The sequence below is a fragment of the Talaromyces stipitatus genome, genomic scaffold (genome assembly GCF_000003125.1).
Source record: "Talaromyces stipitatus ATCC 10500 scf_1105507295515 genomic scaffold, whole genome shotgun sequence".
NCBI classification, from domain to species: Eukaryota; Fungi; Ascomycota; class Eurotiomycetes; order Eurotiales; family Trichocomaceae; genus Talaromyces; species Talaromyces stipitatus.
Window position 1 is genome coordinate 2498799 of NW_002990118.1, and position 25798 is coordinate 2524596.

The 25798-nt window shown below is 45.9% G+C and overlaps 8 protein-coding genes across 8 annotated transcripts, besides 2 other annotated features; 7 read left to right on the plus strand and 1 right to left on the minus strand.

The window, feature by feature from the left end:
- The first annotated feature begins 77 nt into the window (after positions 1-77).
- Positions 78-1349, plus strand: TSTA_049720 (proteasome component Pre8, putative). The gene is made up of 5 exons (XM_002485442.1): positions 78-224; positions 278-297; positions 344-394; positions 453-1052; positions 1114-1349. The coding sequence occupies exons 1-5, from the start codon at positions 181-183 to the stop codon at positions 1230-1232; spliced, it is 834 nt and encodes a 277-aa protein (XP_002485487.1). The 5' UTR covers positions 78-180; the 3' UTR covers positions 1233-1349.
- A 285-nt stretch (positions 1350-1634) lies between these two features.
- Positions 1635-1659: a sequence feature (AT_rich).
- A 342-nt stretch (positions 1660-2001) lies between these two features.
- TSTA_049730 (RNA helicase/RNAse III, putative) lies at positions 2002-6673 on the plus strand (the record flags this gene model as incomplete). The annotated part of the gene is made up of 7 exons (XM_002485443.1): positions 2002-2130; positions 2182-2210; positions 2273-2321; positions 2387-2639; positions 2693-2834; positions 2883-3968; positions 4032-6673. The coding sequence occupies 7 exons, from the start codon at positions 2002-2004 to the stop codon at positions 6604-6606; spliced, it is 4263 nt and encodes a 1420-aa protein (XP_002485488.1). The 3' UTR covers positions 6607-6673.
- A 2297-nt stretch (positions 6674-8970) lies between these two features.
- On the plus strand, positions 8971-9609 carry TSTA_049740 (uncharacterized protein; the record flags this gene model as incomplete). Its single annotated transcript, XM_002485444.1, has 4 exons — positions 8971-8991; positions 9048-9099; positions 9153-9325; positions 9349-9609. 4 exons carry the CDS (start codon positions 8971-8973, stop codon positions 9607-9609), a joined length of 507 nt encoding a protein of 168 aa, XP_002485489.1.
- A 1889-nt stretch (positions 9610-11498) lies between these two features.
- Positions 11499-13166, plus strand: TSTA_049750 (uncharacterized protein). The gene is made up of 2 exons (XM_002485445.1): positions 11499-12201; positions 12253-13166. Exons 1-2 carry the CDS (start codon positions 11875-11877, stop codon positions 12961-12963), a joined length of 1038 nt encoding a protein of 345 aa, XP_002485490.1. The 5' UTR covers positions 11499-11874; the 3' UTR covers positions 12964-13166.
- Positions 13167-13936: 770 nt separating this feature from the next.
- Positions 13937-15509, plus strand: TSTA_049760 (uncharacterized protein). Its single transcript, XM_002485446.1, has 2 exons — positions 13937-14603; positions 14654-15509. The coding sequence occupies exon 2, from the start codon at positions 14682-14684 to the stop codon at positions 15414-15416; it is 735 nt and encodes a 244-aa protein (XP_002485491.1). The 5' UTR covers positions 13937-14603; positions 14654-14681; the 3' UTR covers positions 15417-15509.
- Positions 13945-13964: a microsatellite.
- Positions 15510-15788: 279 nt separating the features above from the next.
- On the plus strand, positions 15789-16673 carry TSTA_049770 (small nuclear ribonucleoprotein (LSM1), putative; the record flags this gene model as incomplete). Its single annotated transcript, XM_002485447.1, has 4 exons — positions 15789-16138; positions 16196-16264; positions 16321-16436; positions 16500-16673. The coding sequence occupies exons 1-4, from the start codon at positions 15997-15999 to the stop codon at positions 16671-16673; spliced, it is 501 nt and encodes a 166-aa protein (XP_002485492.1). The 5' UTR covers positions 15789-15996.
- Positions 16674-17157: 484 nt separating this feature from the next.
- On the plus strand, positions 17158-21048 carry TSTA_049780 (90S preribosome component RRP12; the record flags this gene model as incomplete). Its single annotated transcript, XM_002485448.1, has 3 exons — positions 17158-17220; positions 17276-19198; positions 19246-21048. 3 exons carry the CDS (start codon positions 17158-17160, stop codon positions 21046-21048), a joined length of 3789 nt encoding a protein of 1262 aa, XP_002485493.1.
- TSTA_049790 (uncharacterized protein) lies at positions 20066-22973 on the minus strand. Its single transcript, XM_002485449.1, has 2 exons — positions 22104-22973; positions 20066-22045 (listed from the first exon to the last, which is right to left on the minus strand). Exons 1-2 carry the CDS (start codon positions 22677-22679, stop codon positions 21569-21571), a joined length of 1053 nt encoding a protein of 350 aa, XP_002485494.1. The 5' UTR covers positions 22680-22973; the 3' UTR covers positions 20066-21568.
- Positions 22974-25798: the final 2825 nt, after the last annotated feature.

Below are 25798 nucleotides of genomic sequence, written 5' to 3' on the forward strand. Positions count from 1 at the left end.
GCTAAACCGCATACAGCATAGTCTGGCTGACCGCCTTGGTGCTTACCGCGTCAACATCTCAGGCAGCTCCGTCTCTTGGATGAAGCTTCCCATTTCCATCACTTCCTCTTTTTTGAGCATCTAAACCGTATATTTGAATTAGTACCATCTGGCCGGAGCTTCTGGCAATATTGTCCATCCATGGCGGACCGATATTCCTTCTCCCTTACCACCTTCTCTCCCAGGTAAGACGAGAGCTAGCTTGTCGACAGTGAACGCATGCTAACAGTTATCACAGTGGAAAACTGGTTCAGATTGGTATTTGCACTTGCTGGACTTCAATGGATTAGGCTAATGATTGTAGAATATGCTTTGAATGCTGCCAACCAGGGTACCACTGCGCTCGGCATCAAGGGTATGACTTGCGATAACCAACCCGCCGATGTCTCCAGCTAACAAGTCATCAACTCTAGCTACAAATGGCGTCGTGCTAGCCACAGAGAAGAAATCCTCATCAACCTTGATCGAGCCAGACTCGCTATCCAAAATCTCCCTGGTCACCCCCGATATTGGAATGGTATATGCTGGTATGAGCCCCGACTACCGGGTGCTTGTAGACAAGGCCCGAAAAGTCTCGCACACCGGCTACAAGCGCATCTATAACGAGTATCCCCCGACCCGTATATTAGTTCAAGACGTCGCTCGTGTCGTTCAGGAAGCTACACAGTCCGGTGGTGTTCGCCCATACGGTGTTAGTCTACTCATTGCCGGTTGGGATGAAGGTGTTGAGCCCGAGGTTGCCGAACAAACAGAGGAAGAAGGGCCAGAAAAGAAGGCAACTGGAAAGACTGGCGGTATTTTGAAAGGCGGCCCTAGTTTATACCAGGTCGATCCTAGTGGAAGTTATTTCCCCTGGAAAGCTACAGCTATCGGCAAGAGTGCGACGAGTGCCAAGACGTTCCTCGAGAAGCGCTACACTGAGGGACTGGAATTGGAAGATGCGATTCACATTGCTCTTCTTACTTTGAAAGAGACAATTGAGGGAGAGATGAACGGTGATACTGTTGAGATTGGTATTTCCCCCACGCCCCCTTTCTTGGGAGTCTCGGTTCTGTACTAATTTACTGTGTCTAGGTATCGTCGGACCGCCCGCAGATCATTTACTAGGTTATCAAGGATTGGAAGGCGCTCGCGGCCCTAGATTTAGAAAGCTCACCAAGGAGGAGATTGAAGACTATTTGACCAACCTATAAAAGCACTGCTATCTTAACGTTTAGCAAAATTCATGCCCCTATGTGCCATTGTACTATAGTTGGTCGCGTCTTCGACTCTCTTGGTAACGAACGTCTAAGTCTAGATAATGAATAGTATAGATGTTGACTTATGATCCCAGACAGTTAGTTCCTATATCCTTAGTGCGGTGAGAGTACTGATATTCAACCACATTATATCTACAGGACGATAGATAAATCATAAGTCCCTATCCGACGCAATTAGTCGCTAGGTTTGCCATCAATGAAATCCGATGGCTAAATCATTGGTCCATAGAGTCCTTATATGATACTCCCAGAGTTCGGTACGCATCCGCGAGACAATCTCCTTATTTCACCTTCTTCCGTTATACTCCGTCTAGCCTTTCGGCTTTCGCCCGATCCTTTTATATAATATATATATATATATGACCTGTCAGGCTGTCAACCTCCCAGTCGATGATTCGACGGTAATCCCCAACAGGCTGAGAGGGGCTAAAATAGCTGGCCTTGCCCCACGTTTTACGCTATCCGGATCTATTTTTTTTGTTGTGTATTTATTTGTCGACTGGGCAAAGAAGGCTGATCAGATCATGCATTAGTTGTATATATATGTGTGTGTGTGTCTGTAATAGAGCCTTGCCTTTTTGTTTTTGTTTTGTTTTCTCTGCAGGATGGGAATCTGCTTTTTCATGGGTTGATTGGCTTCATCTTTCATCGGGATCTTGTCGCATATATTTAGGAGCAAGGTTTCATATTTCTTCGATTCAACATGACTAGGGGAAGCCCCGGAGATGGTTCGGAGCCATTGTCTGCCATGGACAAGCCTAATAATATCAAACCGAGGGCATATCAACAGGAAATGCTCGCTGAGAGTTTGCGTCAAAACACGATTGTTGCTGTGAGTTCTTTCAACCCCTTTCATGATGATCAATAAAGTAATGAATTGAAGATGGAAACTGGAAGTGGAAAAACACAGATGTGAGTCATGGATGAGGTATGCGTCAACGCTAAATGGGGCTTGTCTGATGTGGTATATGCAGTGCCGTTCTCCGAATACAAGAAGAACTATCACGATGCTCACCGAAAAAGGTGCGTTTGCCTCACTTCCAACTCCTATGACTTTCCTCAAGAACTAAAACTGAGATTATGTCTAGTTGGTATGGTTCTTAACCCCAACAGTCGCCCTAGCCGAACAGCAATACACAGTCATCTCCAAACAACTCCCCATCTACCAAAGTAGACTCTTACTCGGAAGCGACAATGTGGATCATTGGAGTACCCAACAGATCTGGGACAAGATTCTTTTGAATATCCGAATTGTGGTTTCGACGCCGCAGGTGTTGTTGGACGCGATGTGCCATGGCTTTGTGAAGCTTTCCGGCTTGTCGTTGTTGGTTTTTGATGAGGGTGAGTTTTGATACCTAGAAGATGGGTTACGGTTCCAGCTGACGGCATATTAGCACATAGATGTGTCAAGGCCAGCCCCTTCAACGGCATAATGCGTCTATATCATCATGCCAGGAAATCGGGATTGGATGAACTCCCGGCTATTCTGGGCTTGACTGCGACTCCTGCTACGAAAGCTACTGCTGAAGCAGTCAAGTGAGTTTGACGAGATATTATAAGAATATATTTGCTAACAGGGTTCAGATTACTGGAAGACAACCTACATGCAATCTGCCGAACGCCAGTCATCGAACGAGAGGAACTTTTGAAATGGACGCACAAACCAGAATTATCCATTGTCACATATTCGAGTCAATCTGACCAAACCACTGAGATCTTGAAAGGTCTCGATGATATACTAGAACTAACTCTAGCAGATATCGAGAATGATCCATATGTCAAGTCCCTGCGTGCAAAAAAGGACGACAAGAAGAGTCAGGAAATACTTATCAAGCTCCTGGATAGCGGCAAGACGTTTACACGAAAGGAGATTATGTCTCTAGCGCAACGAGCGCAAGTCATCAACGCGGAACTTGGTTCCTGGGCTGCCGACGTGTTTGTAGTAACATGCGCCGAAAAATTCATCGAAGCCGCCGTACACAGATCAGACAACAACATATTCCGTCAATGGGAAGATGCTGAAAAGATCTATATGATGCAATATCTCTCCATGTTACCGGCTATCGCGAAAACCAGAGTCTGGGGAAGTGTCCCCGATCATATCAGCCAGAAAGCGAAATCACTCATCACCACTATTGCGAACACTTACAACCCGGGATACCGTGTGATTGTGTTCGCTGAACAACGTGCCACTGTCATCATGTTGGCTCATCTATTGAGCGTCCATCCACTCACAAAGGGGATTGTGACGAAGTATTTTCTCGGAAATTCGAATTATGCTAATCGCAAATCGAATATTACCGAACTTTCTACTCTGGTGGAGCAAAAGGATGTTTTGACCGAACTCCGGGTTGGGAAAACCAACGTGCTGATTGCGACGAATGTTCTTGAAGAGGGTATTGATGTACCTGCTTGCAATATCGTGATTTGCTTTGATCCTCCAAAGGACTTGCGGTCGTTTATTCAGAGGAGAGGCAGAGCTCGTGATCGACAGTCTAGACTTGTCTTGTTCATTGATGGTAATGACGATGACGGTCTTGCGAAGTGGGAATCTATGGAGGAGAAACTCAAGGAAATCTATGCAGATAATATGAGAGAGCTCAAAGAGATCAAGGCCCTTGAAGATATTGAAGAGGAGAGTACGGAGATCCTCAAGGTTCCGTCGACAGAGTACGTCAACTATACCCGTCTAAATTGTTATGACTAAACGGTTATGATACTGACATTATATAGGGCTGTTTTGAACCACCAGAATGCACAACCATTCCTCGCTCACTTTTGCGCCACAGTTTCATACGCTCATACGACAAATCAACCCGAATACATCATCGAGCGACAAGAAGTGAGTCTCGGATTTACACAAATCACAGCCAAAGTCGTTCTCCCCAGTTACATCGATCCATCTCTACGCGTAGCCTTCTCAAAATCCAAATGGAGGACCGAGAAAGCAGCAAAACGAGACGCTGCCTTTCAGGCATACATTGCCCTCTATGACGCTGGAATGGTAGACGACAATCTCATGCCTATTCACCGGAAGAAATATGCAGATGCTGTTACCACAGCTCAGGAAAAGAAGCCAAAACTTATTGAGGTTTCTGAATGCTGGAATCCGTGGAATGATATAGCCCAGCTACGGAGAGATGATATGCCCCTTATTCCGACGAGGGTGTACTTTAATCAACCCAATCCTTTGGGAATTCCTGATATGATGTTGCTCTTGCCTACTCGAATCCCATCTGACTGTGAATTTGTGCTATTCTGGAACCAGAAAATCACCTTGAAGGTAAAGATATGCAATGACCGAAACACGAGATTAGGCTTTGATTCAGAGCAGGCTACCCGTTTTACACATGATATGTTCTTGGCGGCCTATCAGAACAAAGTGGTACCGACCAAGAGTGACTATATCACATTGTTCTGGCCTTCAGGAGCACTTGAAATGCCTGTTGAGAAGTGGCTCGCTTCGATTACGGGTACTATGGGTCCTTTCACTCGTCATGGACACCTTTTTACGAAAGAACAGATGAGAGAGCTGGGAATGGCGCGCACTAGTGAAAAATACTCACGACCTTTCTTTATAGAGCAGATTGTCGAAACATCGACAGATGATGTCGAAATACAGGACGCGGATACATCCAGCAACGCCGTCGAACCTAACTCAGAACCGCATTTCAAGGGGACAACCCTCCCCAAGCGGACGGATTTTTTGCATCAAATCGCGCAATCCGAACAACTGCCGCTAGCTCATACGTCCCAACAACTCGAGCCAGTACGCTTGTGTCATATAGATCGACTGCCGGCTAAGTTCTCAAAATTCGCTCTCTTCATACCTTCCATCACGCATAAGATTGAAGTCCTCTTCATAGCGGAGAGACTTGCAAGAACAGTGCTTTCAAGAGTCAAATTCGAGAATTTGTCACATGTGCTTACTGCTATCAGTGCCTCTAGCGCACAGGAAGAGCATGATTATCAACGCTATGAGTTTTTGGGAGATAGCCTGCTGAAACTGATTACGTCAATTCATTTGGTTGTTAAAAAACCGCTCTGGCATGAAGGGTTACTGTCCGCTGAAAAGGATACCATCGTCTCCAACGGTCGATTACATCGAACTGCACTCGACCTAGGTTTGGACAAGTTTATACTGACAAAGTCGTTTACTGGACGCAAATGGCGACCAAATTATATCTCGCAGTTCGAAACTGTCACTGAAGAGAAGCGTCAGATGTCGACTAAGACTCTGGCCGATGTTGTCGAAGCTTTACTAGGAGCAGCGTTCCTCGACGGAGGTTATGAGAAGCTAGAATCATGCGCCAAAATCTTCTTACCGGAACAAACATGGACTTCTATCAGCGACGACATGCGCACATTGTACGAAGTAGCCCTTGTCTCCAATCAGGCCTCTTCTCACCCTAAATTGGGTCAAATGGAAGAAATCCTAGGCTATAAATTCAACAAACCTAGCATCCTATTTGAGGCATTGACTCACCCCTGTGCCAACGACGGCGCACCCACCTACCAACGTCTAGAATTCTTGGGAGACTCGTTGCTAGACCACTTCGTCGTCCAAGAATTCTTCAATCACCCCGAGAAAATATCCCATCAAGACATGCACTTGATGCGCACGGCAGTCGTAAACGCTCATTTTCTAGGCTTTCTCTGTCAAAGCCTCTACATCACCGAAGAACGTTCCGAGCCCGTCTCACCCGGTAAAGCGCATATCTCGACGATATCCACAGAACACAAGATTTACCTATGGCAACTAATGCGTCATGGCGCATCATGGGAAATTACTAATGCTCAACAAGAAACAAAAGCCCGATACGAAGCCTGGGGTCCCGCAGTACACGACGCCCTAATGCACTCCAATAAATACCCCTGGGCAGACCTCTTCCGCATAAACGCCAGCAAATTCTTCTCCGACATGGTCGAGTCTCTCCTGGGCGCAATATTCGTTGATTCCAAGGGTTCCCTAGATGCAAGCCGCCAATTCCTCGAACGGATCAGTTTACTCCCCTGTTTGAGACGGATTATTCGTGAGGAAGTTCTGATCTTGCATCCGTTTAATCAGTTACATGAGGCGGCAATATCGGATAAAGTACAGATCTCGCATAGTGTTGAGAAGAGGTTGCCGACGTCCCCGGGGTTTGAGGACGTGGTGAGAGAGGACGGGCTGGTGTTTATATGTAGTGTAAAGGTGGCGGGGGAGGAGATTGTGAGGGTTGAAAATGGAGTTAATAAACTTGAAGCTGAGGCGAGGGCAGCTGGGATGGCGGCGGATATATTGAGGGCGAGGATGGCGGCGGCTTAGTTGGCACGATCTAATGAATAATGATTTATGATTAGATATTATTTAAGAATGAAATTGATGATCATGACATTTCTAGCAGTTCCTTGAGTAGAACTGATCTTTTGCAAGACAGAGGAAAGCCGTCATTGCCATTTGGTTTGACTCCAGGACTTCTTTTGCGTTCTTGTCGAAATACTAACATCCTCGCAAGACTCAAAATGGCATCCACCTCTTCGCCCTTAGTAGTAACGCACCCTGTGACTCCGACAGTGGTGTCGGTATCACTGACCTTGAAAGCTCATTGCGTTACACGATAGGTGGCGAGACATATATCCTGTATAGACACCGTTGCCCAGGTGGTTCCGTATGAGTACAGCACTACCTAGGTATATATAAATTAAATCAATTGATAAGAAATACTCTAATATTTACTTTAAGATCTTCCAAGGTTACTAATGTCTTATTTCCTACTGAATTAAAGTATTTCACGCCTGGACAATCTTTGATTTCTAAGGCTTTATAGGTACCTAAGAATTCATCCCTAGGTAGGTAATAACATGCATTAATGTGTTATCAGATGTGCGTTCTACAAAGTCTGCATGTATATTACGCCGATGTATAGCCTCCATCCTTTTTGACTGTCGCGGTATCTGCCATATGCCGGGAATCATGGTGTGACTCTCCTCTTTTCAAGGGATTTCGTGAGTACGAGCATGTTCCTGGGTCCAGATAGAGTCTAGAGAGGGATGGAATACTTATTGTCATTGATTACCTCCCTCACTGTGGGCATTTTAAGGACGTCCAGAACAGGAAGTTTCAACGAAATCAACCTGGAACGATGAGCTGCAATACGAGATGCATAGTCTTGCCAGTATGTTTTCTCTGTCAGGCCTCCATAGTCAGAGATACCCGGGTGATTAGGTATCAAACTAGAGTCGGGATCGAAAATTTGCTCTTCTTGACGGTCAATGAATGGAATATCCTCGCTTTCCACTTCCGACTACTCTCCACCAGTGAGATCATTCTAATTCAGTATCACTGACTTCAGGTGTAATACTGAATTGACCTATGAACTCAACTTCATCTTTATCTTCTTCGCCGAGGCTTTCATCCTCGCTAATGAAACCATCAAATTCACTATCACTATCACTTTCCTGTGTAGCGTCATCTGAGACCGTATGTTGCGAGGAACCGCATTCCCAGAAGACATGAGCTGGTGCCAAGTAGAACTGCTTCCCAGCAATCTCAGCGACACATCCGATAGTCGACTTACATGACGACTTGTGGCCTGGTAGGAAGAACTGAGTTATAATCGTATCGCCGATACTTTGTATGAGTCTATTTTATCAAAGATAGAAGTCAAATGATAGTGAAGCATTTCTGGCATTTCGCCGCATTCAACAAAGTCGACAGAAGATCCGAGGTATCGGATGTTGACATGGGGGGGCATAGTCCCATTGACCCAGCTCGATTCCCGGTGTGTAGTGACTCAGAATGTCTGATTTCCGAAAAGCAGCAAAAACCTCGTTCTGTGAATCGTGATCCTTAAATGAGAACATTATGTGAGGTATTGTAGTTATAGGGCTTTTGCCGATCATGAAGATATCGTAAACAACAAAATTGGAACCCTGAACAGGGCCGCAGTCCTTTTCAAGGAGCTCTTTGATTTCGGGCAAGATTTGTTGTTTAAAGGCTTCCTGAGCTGGTCTCTCAGCTTCCCGGCATTTATATTTACCTTTCTTAATCCCACAAAACTTCCCAACGGAAAGGTCGGGGTCAGGCCACGTTTATTTCTGCATTTTCTGCATTAAATAAAGACGATTCCTAATTTGTGACGAGGCCATGGCTCACGAATACAACTTTGACAAATTAGAATAGTGAAACCATGTGAGGATGGTTTTTGAGCTTAGAAATTCAGAGTTGGAGCTTAATGGCGATCGAGAAAACGGGAGATCCCAGAGTATGAGATGAGTTTGAAGGGCGAGGAGGGGACAGTGTGGTATATATGCTGCACGTAGCCTTGTGCTGACGAGCGAAAATCCGGAGCACATCTTGACCGACTGTGCATATAGGGTGGCCATGCATCTCCGACGCCGCCGATGACCATCTCAGGAGATACAACAAGGCTGTTGAGTATAACAACCACCTATGACTTCAAGTAACCGATAAAAGCGTATCGATTTCTCCTTTGCGCTTGAAGAAGACATAGAACCTGTTTCCAATCAAATTAAAAAAAAAAGTGATATTATCCTCCATGCACTACGTCTCTTGACGGAAATCTCCTTGAATCCCCTATAGCTCGTAATACCCAGAAAAATGTTGCGACTCAGCTATGGCGCAATAGCAAGTTCAGCTTCAGCCTTACTTTCAGTATTATACTGATCAATGCCGACTGGCGGATCAGTCGTACGAAGATCGTTTGTCTGTGACATCACACCAAGATCTCATTAACATCTCCGTAGATATCTTGGATGACTTTCCACATCACGAAGTTAAAGCGAAACTTGTCGTACGGTGTGCTTGGCCAGATCAAACAACCTCCGAAGACGTCTTGAATTCTTGTATAGATCTCATTGTCCGTCTCATCTGCATGCTAGACGTTGGTAAATTCCGAAATGCATATTCCGGCCGCAGGAACTTGGTTTGGAGAAAATGGAACTTTGAGGCATTCGTAAAAGAGATATTCTCGGAAGACATACAACTAGAGCACGACAAAATCAAGCTCGGACCTCTTTTCAATGTGTGCAATATTGTTCGGATTAGCGGGTTCAAAGTCGAACTGACAACCAACCTGTCTTACCATCTTCTCCCAAGAGCGATCCAGACACCGAGAAATGGTACAAAAGACAGTACAATACCAAGGAGCTGGATTTCGATATCCTGAGATGCGGTTCGTTCCCAGGACGCATCCATGAATACAAATACTGGCACAACCGGCTCGTTATACTGAAAGAAGCATTCGATAAATTCTGGCCGTCAACAATGTCTCAGTGGTGGAACGATAGACGCGATGGAATCCAGTAGTATACTCTCTGGATTGTTATTTCTCTGATTGTGTTTTTTTGGCCTCGTGAAGAGTATGGAAGGAGCCTTGCAGGTGTACAAGGCTTACAACCCTTGGACAGAGTATTTGTAAACTGAATTTCCTTCTCGTTGTATTCTCCACATCCCATCCTTCTTGTTCTTGGGGAGCTTCAGTTTCCTTCAGTCACTGGAATGGAAATGTGATTTTGCAATACCGGATGGCCCTATGTATCTCTATTCCTAAACCGCGTCTGAAGTACTCCTGCGCGAAGGAGTCAACATCCACTTTACCATCCATTCCAACTACCGGTAGAGGACTTCTCTGTAGGAAGTCTACCTAGGCATCGTTCACGGGAAAAGGAAAGATTCTTTTCTCTGATCTGTTCCGTCCGACATCAAGGGATGATGGATGTTTGATGTGTCACAAGATGGACTCAGAATATGAGTCGCCTAACCACATTTGGACGCACGGCTAGCTAAACAAGTTCACATCTCATGAAACTGTTTAATCTATCATAACACGACCTAAATTGCGATATAAGCCTTAAAAAGTGCCATCTGCAAATAGACAAAGCAAGCACATACCAGGAGAAGAGGAGTCAGGGTTAGGGCTTCATGATTCGGCAATGCCGAGCCTGAGAACAGACCTTTCGGCATTCGCCTCAGATTACCCAATCCAAACGAACAAGAGATGTTGGGCTTAACCAACTAGACCAAAAAGCTGTGCGCATACTAAATGATCTAGTATGACAGTATATAGCTAGGAGCAAGGATCTGGTGTGATGAGATGGGATTCTTAAGAACATATAAGTAAGAAAAGTTCAAGAGCTCCTGATTATCGATGGTTAAACCCTTATAAGTTTGAGGAGGTCTCCCTTCCTGTATTAAGAAACGAGTCAATAGTATCGACAAGCTGGGCGACTCTATTACCCTGGAGTAGAGTGCGCTTCGATAAAAGTTGCAACTCTTTCTTACTTGCTATGTCTCAAGAATGGCATTGGCATATCGTTGGAGGCTTAAGACGGGGAAATATGACCTGATTTCTCAGTTTTGGTGGAGATCAAAGTTAGTGGTACGTTGGAGTTAGGGCTTGGTAGGTTGTTAGGGGCACTGACTTCGGGGCCAGTTAGGGTTAGGGGATTGTCAAAGCGTACCCGCCACAAAATGCCCTTTTCTGCTTCTGTTTTCTTTGTGTTGGGATTTCTCGTATTTTCCGTATACTCCAGAGTCTGTACAATATGATTATGAAATTTTGGAGTTTCGCCGTTTCAAGATGAGTGTTGGCTGTGGTCATACCATCCATAATCGGACAGCCGCCTATACGAGCATGTAACCCTGAGACTAACTGACTCTGGAGTATGGAGTCTCATGTACTAACTCTAATAGATTAATAGTGAATAAACGCCAACAATCTAGAATCTGGAATACGTGCTTGGCTATGGCTTCGGCATTGTTTGCATGTGGGCGTCGTGGACTAAACAACAACTTTTCTGTTCAATGGGCGTTTTGGGGGCAATTCATATTCAATTAGAGGTTTGTAAAAGTCATGAGCAGTCATCAAACATTGTGTAAGAAAGAATGGCCACGGTGCCGTTGTGGTATCGTACCTGCGTTCAGCATAAATACCATATAGAGTTCCCCTGAGATCGACCATGTCAAGATCGTCCTGTCTAGTCGTCTGGAATTCCTCCCGACCTAACCAACCATGATGAAGTACCAACATGGAAAACCTTCTTTGATCACTCGCTCAGACGTCTCCAGTGTAATTTGCGAGAGATGTTGGAATTAAGCTCGAGGCTTACAGGAGCTAATCAAGCCTTCAACAGACTTGCTTACTTGCGTTAACTGCGAATGGGCACCCCATACAAAAAATTAGTTTGGAGGCTCGAATCCAATGCCTGGAAAAGGACAAGAGTCAATGCTCAGATCATTTTAGACCTCTCCACAACCCATATCGTCTGGTTCCAAAGTCGGATTTGTTGGCGGATAAAAGCGCCTGGGCCCTCCCATCGTCGGATTGCCACACCTTTTTTTCTTCTTCTTTAATATGTCTCAACTTCACAGATCCACCAATCTCTGAATCAACTGTGATGCATATGGTCTGATGCTGATGCCGGTCATTGAGGCATCGGTGACCAGTGTATCAAAGAGAAGATATCTTCCGATTGTTCGGGTGACAGGATTGCTCAACAGCGTCCGATATGCCTTGATATAATAGTCAACGGCTCCAATATAGAAAATTGATTGAATCATCAAGCAATCAACATGGCCGGGGACAATGACGCCGACGACACCGGCGCTCTGGACGGCATCACCGGTTTCTTGAATACAAACAACACCTGGCTTGCCATATTTCTCATATTCTTCCTCCTCCTTTCCATATACAACGCCCTCGAACTTGTGGTCATGATATTAGTCTCATTTCGACGATTCCGAGGTCTCTATTTCTGGTCGCTGGTACTATCTGCCTTATTCGGCCTGATTCCGTATTCTATCGGCTTCTTCCTCAAATTCTTTACCCGGGTCAGTCCATGGGTTACCTGTACCGTTTTGACGGTGGGATGGTGGGTGATGGTTACGGGTCAGGCAATGGTACTTTACTCTCGATTACATCTCGTTCTTCGAGACACGAAACGACTTAAGCAAGTGTTGTATATGATTTGCATCAATGCCGTTGTCTTACATCTTCCAACCACTATTTTGACCTATGGATCCAATAATCCGGATGCTTCACCACGTTTCGTTGTGGGGTATAACATCATGGAGAAAATTCAATTGACCGGTTTCAGCATCCAAGAAGCCATCATATCTGGTCTGTATCTCTATGAGACGTTCAAACTACTCCATATAACCCACCGAGACAAAGCACAGCGATGGATCCAATACCAGCTCATCGCCGTCAACGTTCTTATTATCCTGATGGATTTAACTTTACTGGTTCTCGAATATGCCAGCGAATACGCAATTCAAATCTGTCTCAAGGGCGCCGTGTACAGCGTGAAACTCAAACTTGAATTTGCGGTCTTGGGTCAACTGGTTGATTTCATTCGCAATAAAAGCGGCAATTATCGTCACGACGGACACCATTCAGGTGGAACAGATATACAAATGGCCGATGCCGGGAATATATTATCCAGCTCAAAGAAGAGGTACGCAGGACGAGATGCGGGCTTACCGTCTACGAGAGCAGATGATCCTCATTTTTATGGCAAGACGACTACGATGATTCTACCGAATGAGGTTACGAATTCGAGTGAGGAGAGACTGAATCTGCCGTCGGGGATTATTATGACCAAGACCGAGTTTGTGCAGAGGATTGATCATAAGAGAGATCATTCGGATGATTTGGAATGATTGTTAGTGTTTTTTTCTGCTTGACACCCATCACGCTGTATCATTTGATTCATATGATATATCTCCACTATTTCTTGCAATGACATTATCGAAAGTCTCAGGGTGGATCAAATCCAGGACAATGATAGAGTTATGTACTGGACGTAGTCATTGTTATGCAGTTATACACGAATATAGACGCTTGAAGAAGAAGAAGTCCGAAGAGAGACGGAGGTCATTCGGCTTGGTGAGACTGATACAGTAGTTATCAGATTTAGGGCTGGAACATGACGCATGGGGTATCCAGGACAAGAACAGTCGGTGCACACCAAGTCAACAGAGATGTTCCTCACCAAACTCAATTCTGAATTTGAAAATAAAAGGCTTGGAAAAGTGATATCTACTTGAGTAGTTGTCAGCCTCATGAACGGTTGACCTCGGATTAGGGTTAGGGCTGCATTCGTACTGATTCCTGTTCGAGACTTGAGTTTGAACAGTTTCAAAAGATCATTAAAATCGAGTAACGTATCATTCTAGAACAATCTCATTCGGATTCGTGTCTTCTCTCAACGTCGGGCAGAAAGCGATGCGTTCCTCAATCAACCCTAAGTAATGGCCAGGCCTTCTTCTTCTGTGCGATTCCTTTTTGAGATGAATCCTATTTCATCCATATCTAATCTTGGAAACAGACCAACTCATAAACACAAATCCAGCCACATGCATCCACACAACACACGTCCACGTACACACGGAAAAGCTGGCATTCTATTTCATGCAGGATGCGGCGGGACCAGCCGTTGCTATGCCATCTTAAGCCCTCTATGTAGATGTCAGTCCACAACGAGTATCGAGCGTGCATACTCCCAACTTCAATTGGTTTCTTGCAACTCCATATCTGGACGCAACGACCCCGCTGTCCGCAGTGTCAGCAGTGTCTACTGTCCAGCCTGGCTGGTGAGAGAGTCTCTGCGCGGTTTGTTCGGACTTGTCATGCAATCAAAGACATACATACATACATACATGTCTGCGTGTTGATCAACGTGGTCTAACGTATCAGCAATCCTTACTACGAGATTTCCGGCGGCATTAAATGAATTTGTGAAAATATCCATGGCTGCCCGAGCCGGAAGCCAGTAACTTAGTTGGTTAGTTGGTCAATTAGTCAACTAGCTTCTGATCGACCTTCTTTCTATTTCTTCAACTCTTTTCAGAACATGTCATTTCGCTTATAAGCAGAAATCTTTGCAAGTAGAAGAAAATATCGCAATCATTCAACCGGGTTGCTCTTCTATCGCGGGATCCTCTACTTCTCCACTCTTCGGTCTAACATCGTATCGCATCACCCCTCCATCGGAAAAATCTTACAAGAATTTTGAACGAACGCCGAATAGAAATCTCTTCTATTCAACCCGTTTTCACGATCATTGTTACGTTGCCAGCGGTCATGAGTAACATCCGGTCACTGGCCTGAAAGGGTGCAGTGCAGTCAGTGTTGTTTCACGGTGGATACATACACGCCTCGGTGAACATTGAATGATCTACTCGGACTTTGCAAAAGTCGCCATTCTTCTTCCATTCAGACGGTCTTCCTGATCATATACTTGCTTACATCGATCCCTGGCGAGTATGCTTCGTGGTGCTATTTGATTGACGGCAGGCTTGTATGTTTTGACTAAGCTATTTGCAATATTCCAGGCTCATGATTTCCTAGGCTGCGCAAACACTACTACGCATTACGAATGAGTCGCCGTAATCAGAAACGTACTCTCATCCCAGTGATTGTACACGATAGCAACTCAAGCATCATAGCATCATCAGAAAGCATGGCTTCCGCCATGCCAGTTCCGAGCTTGTCGGCAGGATCTCGATCCTCTGTATCGGACATATCATCAACCGAGTCCCAGATGATATCGAAGAAGGCCAAGCCTAGGGTCAATGTCATCAATATCCTCGAAGCAGACAGCACCGGTAATCTCGTCGCGTCACCACCTGCATCATCTTCGGAGACGGTGATGTATCACTGTCTCTTCTACATCCTCCCCTGCGACCACCAATCAGATAACATCGAAACTTGGAAAACACACGTTCTCAGCCATTTCCGGGGTACTCGGCTCCCACCCACAGCAATCTGCCAATGGTGTCCCCTCGACTTCAAACTGTCCACCGACCCAAACCGAACCTGGGACGCAATGCTCACCCACGTTGCGCACGACCACTTTGAGCAAGGCCATACGCTTGCAGCAAGTCGACCAAACTTTGAGTTGATGAAGTACATGTATCAATCCAAAATCATTACCGAGGATCAGTTAAAGGCAATTCAGCTCTGTCCGTCGCCGGATAGTCCTGCGTATCATCCATCGCAGGACCCGGTTAGGGCTAGTATCGGGTCTGCTGATGAACCGTATTGCTCGACATATAGTCCGCGGAGGGAGAAGAGATTGAGACAGCAGCGGCAGGGGATCAGTGTGGTATAATCCTGATGCTCTCATAGATCCAGCATGTTGATCTGCTGGATGGATGGAGATTTCAATGTTCCCATTTGAGCAAAGTCAACAAAAGTCTCTGTTCTTGTCCTTCTCTGTCATGTGCTTCAATTATCTTTTAGACAATCTTTTTTTTTCTCTTTGTTGGCTTTGCATATCTTGATACCCTGGGAACCTGAATTGTTAGTAATATAGATAGTATGTAAGAATGGCAGTTTTGTTTAATTATTTTCTTTCGACGACTTGGTGATAGGTAGATGGAGACAAACACGACAAACACGCCCGCTTTTCCCTTGCGGGACTGACCGAGCTCCTTGGGCCAAAGATTCAAGAATGAGAATACCTTTACTTCTTTCGGATTGCGCATATAGACAATTCTCTATTTCCCCTTACTTATCCTCTTTCCAGAATGCGAAAGGCCAGATCTGTCTCTGAAGTCGTGACGTGACATCTCTCTCCCTTCGATCACCGCAACACAACTTCCACCGCCGACCCCTCTCATCGATACGAAACTACATACACTACACCGAACGACCTACAGTCTTCAGTCGGCGCGAGTCTCACATACAAAATGGAAAGATTACCTATACGCGAAAATGCAGGTAGTCCGCGACAACAGGGTCAAGCAGGTTCCCGCCCAGTTCCTCAAGGACCTCCGCAATTGCCCCCGCAGATGTTCACGACTGCTGCACAATTACTTGATTTAACCGATAGTACGTTGATTTCTCCAAGACCTTCAAAGGCAAGATGCTGATTGATTGTTCTTGTAGAAAAACTTGTTCTCGTCCTTCGCGACGGTCGGAAATTGATCGGTGTCTTACGAAGTTGGGATCAATTCGGTATGCCTTTCAGCTGTTCGGCGTACGTCAACTCCTCTGACAAGCTCGTGGAATAGCAAATCTAGTCTTGCAGGATACCGTTGAGAGGATATACGCTGGCAACCTTTATGCCGAGGAGCATGTTGGTTTGTATCTGGTCCGGGGTGAAAATGTGTTGTTATTAGGCGAGATTGTACGCTACCCTACCCCTCTTATGACTTGCTTCAAAGACATGACTGATGCGCTTCTTCTATAGGACCTCGACAAGGAAGACGACCTCCCCGAATCATTAAATCAAGCCTCCGTGAAAGAAGTTCGAGAATTAAAAGCCAAAGAAGAGGAAGAGCGCAAAAGAAAAGATAAAAAGAGCGTTGGGAAATTACAGAACCATGGATTTGAGCCGGAACATAGTGGAGAGGTACTTTTCTGAGTGTCGTATAGACGTCAATCAAGACATACTCCTACAAAATCCGGGGATACGAGACATCACTTCTCCGAAGAGACGCCAATTATCGACTGCATTGATATGCTATATGGATGAGATGGATCATGGCGTTATATCAGCCTGGTGTACAGCATTCTGCTGATTTACAATAACGGATTCTACTGCCCTACTGGCAAGAAATCCACTGTGTGTTCAGTACACACTTATAATAAAATATCTGAAAGCATTATCGCATTTTTATAGTACGTAGTAGAATGGCCGATAAGTAGTGCCAAGCCTTGTGTATCGATAGCGGTGAAAATTATTATCGGCTCCGCAACAAAAAAAAAATAATCAACTCCGCCATTGATCCGACCTCTACATTCAGACACTTGAGCAGTACCCGGAATACTGACAAGGAGTTTGTCCTACTTTCTTTTCTGCTTGCCCTCTGTGGCATTTCCTTTGTTGAAGATTAATATTTGCAGCTATGGCGACGCTCGCTGAGAAATTCGAGAAAATCAAGTCGCCCAAGCTTCAGAACCAGCACCATGTAAGCCTCTCTCTACTTCTATAGGAAATCGATTGCAAAATAACAATCAATCTAGACAGCCATAGTCCTGAACGCTGTCGAAGATACACTCCGCGACCAAAAAGCCGATTTCTCCGCTACAGCATACTTTGCAGCTCTCCTCGCCTTGCTCAGCCAGGCCCTCAACACCACAAATGGAATCGTTAACAAAGATCTAGCCACATCCGTGGTCTACTTACTCGATATCACAGCAGAAGAGGTCCCCGCTCCCTTACTGCGCTCCAAATTTGCTCAGATCCTATCCAATCTCGTGCCCGCATTAACACTCGCCGATGTTGAAGCGCCTCTACTCCGCCCCTCAATCGGTATCCTCGAGACCCTCCTCGTCGCCCAAGATGCCAATTCATGGGCTTTGCCTCATACACAAATCGGCCCCCGCCGTGCGACAGCTGGTCTGTTGAATTTGGCCGTTGATCATCGTCCCAAAGTGCGCAAGCGAGCCCAGGATGCGTTGGTGAAAGTTCTCAAGAACCCGCCTCCGAGTCCCTCGCTTGATCATCCCGCGGCAGATATGTGTGCGGAAACGGCTTTGCAGACCTTGGCAGATAGCGTGGCTGCTGCAGGGAAAATAAAGAAGAATAAACATAGCAAACACGATAAGGATGGTGGTCATCATGAGCCGGCTATTATTCATTCTTTGCATCTTGTCAAGACCGTTGCGGCTGCGTCGGGAGGATGGCCGAGCAAGAAGATCGAGCCGCTGTGCGAGTTGCTTATGAATGTGTCACGGTCAAGCAATGAATTCATTACAATGGGCGCATTTGAAGTGTTCGAAGTGATTTTCGAGGGCATGGCCGATGAATTCTCTTCATCAAAACTGCCCCGCTTATTGGAGTCTATTCAAGAATTGAGACCCGCGCAAAATGACTCTCAACTTCTCCCACCCTGGATAGCCGTCTTGTCGCGCGGATACGATGTCTCTGCTCAAATCAACCCGGAAGATACTTTTGAAAAGTTGCCGGGTCTTTTTGAATTGATTTCTTCTTTCTTATCGTCTCCGTCGAAGAATATTCGCATCTCTGCTTCGGAATGTCTCATTTCTTTCCTCGCCAATTGTGTCCCGGATAATGTGATTCTCGAGCCGTCTGTTTACGATGAGACGACGTTGGAAAAACTGGCCAAGTTCGCCTCGGATCTTTTATCGGTCAAATACCAGGCCGCATGGGCGGAAGTATTCAATGTCTGCGCAGCAATGTTTGAAGCTTTCAAATGGCGCTCATCCCCGTACCTTGTAAACATTGTCCGCACAATTGGCGAATTGCGCAGCAACAATTCATTCCAGGGTAAGAAAGAAGCCGATGAAGTTTTGGGTCGGGCCGTGTATGCCATGGGTCCGCCTGAAATCCTTCGTATCTTACCACTCAACATCATTGAACAGAAACCCGGCCAACCGGGTCGTGTTTGGCTTTTGCCGATTCTGCGTGACAATGCTTCCAATACGAATTTGGCACATTTCCGTTCGGAGATGGTTCCTCTAAGTGAAGCTCTGTACCAACGAGTTCTAGAATTTGGACAGGCTGAAAAGACGGTTGAAGTCAAGATCTTTGAGACTATAATTCAGCAGATTTGGTCCATTTTACCGGGATACTGCGAGTTGCCCCTCGATCTTGAAACGGCATTTGATCAGGGATTCGCTGAGTTGTTGTCGAATGTGCTTTATAAACAGACCGAGTTGCGAGTTGATATCTGCCGCGCGTTGCAGAATCTCATCGAGTCTAATCAAGCCATTGTCGAGGTTGACACGGGTGCTGAGGGTGAAAATCTTGTCCTTCAGCGACGAATCTCAAAGTCAACTGCAAAGAAGAACCTTGCTCATTTATCGGGTTTTGCGAGTAACTTGTTGGCTGTGCTGTTTAATGTTTATAGTCAAACATTGCCTCATTATCGAGGGTATATTTTGCAGTGTGTCAATGCGTATTTGAGCATTACTCCTGAAAAGGTACGTCTTGAACGTTTTATAGGAGATGGCCATGCTAATTGATTTAGGAACTCGAAGAAACATTTACTCGGGTGACGGGGATGCTTGAATCTGAACTTCCATCTGAAGAACAGGCCGCCAAACAGGGCAATCTACAAAAAGGCACAGACAACAAAATGCCACCAACCTCTCATACTCTAATTGACCTGCTAATCGCCATGTCCATCTACTTACCCCGAACGAGTTTCGCAAACTTGTTCCGCATTGCATCCGTCGTTCTGAACAGGGACGCATCAGACCCACAACTAATCAAGAAGGCATACAAACTCATCCCTCGTCTGGCAAGCACAGAAACCGGGAAAAGTGCGCTGATCGAACGCAACGATGAATTACAAGCCTTGTTACTATCAACAGCCGACAAGACCCCATCACCAGCCCGCCGTGACCGACTACTCGCAATCAACGAACTGGTCTCGTATCTTCCCACATCAGATCTGCACTTCATCCCGTCGATTCTACCCGAAGTCATCCTGGGATGCAAAGAGTCCAACGACAAAGCACGAACAGCAGCCTTTGATCTCTTGATCCACCTCGCAAAACGCATCACAGACACCGAGCGCAACCCACCAGGGACTATAATCCGCAACTCCTTAGTCCCGCACATGCCCAACGACACACCCGACGCAGCAGCCAATCTCGAAGAATTCTTCACAATGGTCTCTGCTGGTCTGGCGGGTACATCACCACACATGGTCGCCGCCTCCGTCACAGCATTATCCCGTCTGTTTTTTGAGTACCGCACCGAACTCACACCCGAAACTCTAAGCAATCTCGTCGAAACAGTCGAATTATTCCTAACAAGCAATAACCGTGAAATCGTCCGCTCAGTCCTCGGTTTCGCGAAAGTCGCTGTTGTCTGTTTACCAGAGGATATGCTTCGACCACGTCTTAATTCTCTTGTGCCGAATCTAATGGTATGGAGTAAAGAGCACAAGGGTCGTCTTCGCACGAAAGTTAAGGGTATCCTGGACCGGCTTGTGCGTAGATTCGGTGCGCCTCTTATTGAGGGGCTGGTGGGTGAAGCGGATCGGAAATTAGTCGTGAATATTCGAAAGGAGCGCGAGCGCAAGAAGAGGAAGAAGAAGGAGGGTGCAGATGACGACAATGAGGAAGCCGATACGGCCAAGGCAGGATTCTCGAATGAATTTGATAGAGCCGTTTATGGCTCCGATGTCTCATCGGACGACGACTCGGACAGCGAAGAAGAAGGAAGCAAATATCAGAAAGGAAGAGGTAAACGAACAGCGACAGGAGAACAATACATCCGCGAACTATCCCCCGAATCAAATCCCCTCGATCTCCTCGCCCCAGACGCCCTGGCATCGATATCAACCACAAAACCCTCCCTCCGCTTTCTAGACAACGGCGTAGGCAAAAACCGTAAACGACATGGCGCCAAAGTCGACGTTGACGGAAAACTGATCTTGCGTGATGCCGACAATGCTAATGAAGACGAGGAGGGCTACCAAATGACCGGCGCTGGAGAAGATACAGGCACAGGTGGTATAAACGCATACCTGGACGCAGTCAGTGGTCCCAACGCAGTTCGACGAGGACAAAAGGGGCGCCTGAAATTCGGTAAAAAGGATGCAGATGGCATGGATATCGACGATGAGGATGATGTTGTTGATAATGACGTGAAAAGAAAAGCGGGTGGAATCGCGGCTGGACGGAGAGGATTAGGTGTACCGAAATCGCACGGCGCGTCGACAGCAACGAATAAAACGAAGGGAAGGATTGAAAAGAGGAGGAGTGGGAGTGGGAGTGGGAGGGGGTTTGTAGCTAGGTCTAGGGGAAGAGGGAGACGTTGATCTTCAGGATTCATAAAAAGGAAAGTTAAAAAATTGAATGATGAGATGAAAAGAATGCATGGAGGGAAAAATTGCCATATTGATGTTTGGTTGTGTTAATACCCTAAGTTACTACACTACATATTGATGACTACACTTTTCTGCAGCTCTAGTTACCATGTCCAAAATTCTTCAAGTCAATCATAATAGTAAATTGGTATCTCAAACTTTGAATCTCCTAAATATACATTCCTCATCTATAGCCTTTTTACTTCGAGTAAATGTCCGCCGACTGAAAAGAAAAGGAAAATAAAGTCATGATGCCCACCCATATCTTTCCGTAAACCAAGTAACGCGTGTGTATGTGCATTTCCCATCCCTAATCCCCAAATCCGATCGAATAAAACCGGATGATAATGATATGCCTGCCAAAATGCGAAGTAAACCCATCAAGAAAAACAAAACGCCTGAAATGCTGCAGTATACTGGTCATGATAAAATATAATGAAGCAAACCATTCTCCACGGTTGCAGTGAAGAGGTTATTGAGATTTTCGACTCTTTCTCAACCACGTCTGCCACCATCTATTAACACCCAAGACAGCCGCACGACCATCATCTTTCTTTTCCGTGCCGTCTGGATTTCCAAGAATCATGGCAAAAATCCAGAAAAATGCAGCTATCCACACCGCAAGCCACAACCCCATGCACAGGAAAGGAGCAAGACTCAACACAAGAATCAACCCCGATGCTGAGAAGGGGTCGGTTGAATTGCTTGATGAGTTGTCGTAATGGGGGTAGTAGTAATCCTGTGAAGAACTAGATTGAGCGAGTCGGTCGTGTTTGCGTAGCGCCGGAGCGAGGAGTTTGCAAAGTTGGGTTGAGAAGGTGGTTGAGCGGAAGAACGAGGTGGGTGGACAGAGACGGAGCGGGGATGAGAAGATGACGAGTAAGACGGCGAAAAAGGTGTAGATGGAGGTGCATAGTGAGAAGAATGGGATTGGGCCGGAGAGGAGGAGCTACGTATGATTCTAAGTTAGTATATACGTTCTACATTCTTGCGGTAAGGGAACATACCAAAACTAAAACAGCATTCGGCTCTCGATTCCGGTCACCCTCTTTATCATCTGATGTCGTTGTATATACCGTTACTGTATTTGGCGCATCGTGGACAACACTGCGCGAGGAGTTTCGTCCATGTCCATGCCCACCATCTGACAAGGAGACCTCGGCAGACCATTTTCCTTTTTTATAGGTATCAGGCGAGATAAGCCCCGCTTCTATTCTCGACGCTTCTATATGCGGATCCAAAACAGCTGCCGGCGGCGATAATGGAGGCGACGACATTGCAAGGGCCGAATCCCAATTCCCGTTGCGCTGTGGTGGTATCGAATACGAGCCGGTCGAAGAGCCGGACATGGAGATACGTGTCTCCGGCGAGGAGGGATAGTAATTGTAATAGTTGGTACTAGTAATCGGATCGGGAGGGGAGTGAGACGAAAAGTGGTGGTGCGGCTGCTTTGCGAATGGAGTGTAATAGTCTTCTGGAGGAGTGGTGGTGGTGGTTGTAGTATCGTCCACGATGGTAATCGAGGTTGGATTCAAAGACGAAGAGTCATGTTCTGGTGACATGTACGTGGAAGTTGAGCGCATCCTTTCCTCAAACGGTCAATGTTGTTGCGTTTGTCAGTCCGTTCAGTACATGTCTGTGGAATATGCCTGTGGAATGTAGGGTTGTGTGTGCCAGTCGGTTGTACGTAGTACCACATATACTGTAGGACAGACAGCAGGATAACAGAGCAACAACAGATAGACAAAGGGAAGTTAGGAGCAGCCTCTAGTTATAGGACAGGCATTAAAGGTTCCAACTTCCAGGACCACAGGGTGGGCGGCGGAACTACTCAGGACAGTGTCTTGTCGCCAAGAGAGCATGGGCGGCGGAAGTTGACATCTCGAATTCTCGGCGGTCGCGCGAGGACGAGAGGAGAGTTGAGCAAGTCATGATGATTGCTTGCGAACAGGAAAACTCGTCGAGACAGAGAGGAGAGCGCCAAGCAGCCAAGCGACTTGGATGAGAAGACTAGAAATGCCGAGCTCTTGGCAGTATCCTTCTTGGCGTGATTCAAATACACCGTCAGTCTGAGTACGCACTCTGAGGAAGTGAGACGTAATACTATTTTCTTCTCTGCTGTTCATACTGAATAATTCATAAGCACTCAGTAGATAGGGCTTCTTGACATCGATAGTCGTGAGCATTCTGAATAGCGATTTCCCCGTCTTGGCGGCCGTTTTCATAGCGGTAATTTTAGATCATTCTGGTAATTTATTCCCGCCATGGGCCTATATGATTGGCTCTCAGTGGCTGATCCGCCAACAGCGCCGATGCTTGGCATTCCCGCGGCAGCCGCGATGTGTATTGTACTGTATCGTGTTTCGTTTCAGTCCATGATCTCTCGGGGAGATAGTTCTCCTCTCTTAACGTTGTCCGATATGGACGCATGCAGGTCCTTAGCTCAGTGATACTCTCCTTTTGAGTCCGCTCTGGACAATACAGTCAAGTCATGACGACAAGACTTGGACGTTTCGTAAGCCTCGCGGATTCATGTGTAAATCTCCGCCTTGCCCAGCCTTGCCAACGCTCGGCGTACCACTTGGTTCACGAGAATAGTATCTCTGAAGCAGTGAAGACTGATGTTAACCATTTTCAGGTAAGAAGAATTCTACCATTGGCTCGCTGATCTGGCTAGAATTTGTGTCTGGTACTTGATCTGATTGAATTCCTCATGGCTCGGTGCATTGCGACGTCGATCATGTGGGCTTTGTTTACTAGATCTACTGAGTATCATGCATGATTCATCCTCGGTCAAATAGCCAAGCGACTCGTCTCGGAATTCTCTATTGAGTCGATAATTGTTTGCTGTCTCGCCAAGTGATACCAACACTTCTCGGCATCCTATCCCTTATACCGTACGTGTGTGGTTACAGGTGGTACCAATTAGCTAATTTGTGGCCCGACGACAAGACTGCTTTGCAATGTCTCTTTTTTTTTTCAGAGTCTTGGAAAGTCTAGGTAAGAAGTTCTGAGTCAATCATATTTTTCGAAACCTAGACTTTCGTTTTTTCTCCCTTTTCCAAGGCTGGGCTCGAAACTTTCCTCCCTGAAATAAGTGAAATTCATCGAGACAAAACGCCGAACGTGTACAGATTCGCAGTGCATACGAGGCGGTCTGGTAGCTGTATCTTCCTGGCCAAGGGATGGCTTGTTTCCTTCCCAGTCAGGCTTTCAGACAACACGACTATGCCCCAGCCGTTAGATTGTGATGGATTGGCATTACGTTTAATACTAAAGCAGATCGTCTTCAAAGTTTGTCTCGCGAGATGTAATATCTGGGCAGTCGGGCACGTATCGCATTTCGCCTTGGATGATGGAATGTAAAATTTGGTTACAAAGTTGCAACTATCATTTGTGGCGGATTACTCAGATTATCTTGGTACTGCTTTGATCATTCCAAGATTCACTGTTATCTGAGGTTTTTGTTATATCCTATCCTTTGAAGGGGGGTTTGCTGGTCGCCAAGTACAAGCGACAAGAAGTAGTCGGTCTAGCCCTACTTTCCTAACTAGGAAATTGTTTTCCTGGCAGTCAGGTAGTACTTCTCGCTCTTCTATCATCAGTATTCGTTTTCTTAATACTCAATACTGAGAAAACATGTTAACTTTTTCCACCTTAGGTATAAAGACAAGCCAACTTGTGTGTGAGGCTTGACGCATAACATATTGTCTACTGCCAGCTGATCTTTTTTTCACGCTTTAATCCGCCCAGGTGATTGATTTGATACGCTCTATTATCTCACTTTACGAGGTATATCAGCACGACCTAATTGATGGTTTTTCAAATGCATTCGATTAACTAGATGCAAACGACTTGACCAGCGTCCGGTCGGACAGCGAAACGAGTTCCTAGTGCCCCCAGATCTCAGACTATCACTACCAGAGAGACTGAAAGCAACAGCTACAGCTATAAACTGCGAAACAATAACCACAATGACGATTGCAAGTGACTACCACACAAGGACAACGGCACTCGAAATCGTACGAGTAGTGTTATCGCTGTACCTGAGTCAAGGTGCCTCTCATCAGACTGCCCATCAGTCAACCGTCGGTGCCGAATAGGACACGGAGTAGAGAAGGGAAAGGTGATGTGATTGGCATTAATATCCAGGCACATAAATCTTGGAACAGCTGGCTGACACTCAGCGTTAGGCAGGCGGGTATTCAGCAAGTATTGACAACGTGCCGCCTGGCACGATCACCAGGGATCTTGACTAGGTAAAAGAATGGGCAATAGGTACTGTCTCATACCTACTTCAATAGTTTCTATGAAGGCCTTTGGAGAGATCAATATTATACACTCACATTATAGGTCGACCCGTAGTGTCGGATCAATTAGATGCAGTTCCGTTGATAATACTCTGCATAGACAAAGCAAAGATCAAGGGCCTCCTGGTTCAAATAATGGAAATTCCGATTCAGTCCACGACCAGTTGACGTTGACCGGACGGGTACTGTCGAAGAACTACCAACGCCTGACTTTGTTCAATCAAAGACATTCAATTATATCATATCCTCTAACAACACGGAGTAGCCATAAAGTTATCATATATGCTTCAAATTCAACTGTTACAATAATTCCCACTCCCCTCTTACCAGACTATCCGTCTCGCAAATAGCCAAGATGTTGGCAGCAGCAGGATCACGACACTGTAACGATA

What these genes read in the sequence shown, in the direction of transcription:
- TSTA_049790 (XM_002485449.1), bottom strand. Translation starts at nt 22,679, where the DNA reads ATGCGCTCAACTTCCACGTACATGTCACCAGAACATGACTCTTCGTCT. An exon ending in CGAATGCTGTTTTAGTTTTG is followed by an intron (nt 22,046 to 22,103) that starts GTATGTTCCCTT and finishes AATCATACGTAG; the next exon opens with CTCCTCCTCTCCGGCCCAAT.
- TSTA_049750 (XM_002485445.1), top strand. Translation starts at nt 11,875, where the DNA reads ATGGCCGGGGACAATGACGCCGACGACACCGGCGCTCTGGACGGCATC. An exon ending in TGGTTACGGGTCAGGCAATG is followed by an intron (nt 12,202 to 12,252) that starts GTACTTTACTCT and finishes AAACGACTTAAG; the next exon opens with CAAGTGTTGTATATGATTTG.
- TSTA_049720 (XM_002485442.1), top strand. Translation starts at nt 181, where the DNA reads ATGGCGGACCGATATTCCTTCTCCCTTACCACCTTCTCTCCCAG. An exon ending in CTTACCACCTTCTCTCCCAG is followed by an intron (nt 225 to 277) that starts GTAAGACGAGAG and finishes CAGTTATCACAG; the next exon opens with TGGAAAACTGGTTCAGATTG. An exon ending in TGGAAAACTGGTTCAGATTG is followed by an intron (nt 298 to 343) that starts GTATTTGCACTT and finishes TAATGATTGTAG; the next exon opens with AATATGCTTTGAATGCTGCC.
- TSTA_049760 (XM_002485446.1), top strand. Translation starts at nt 14,682, where the DNA reads ATGAGTCGCCGTAATCAGAAACGTACTCTCATCCCAGTGATTGTACAC.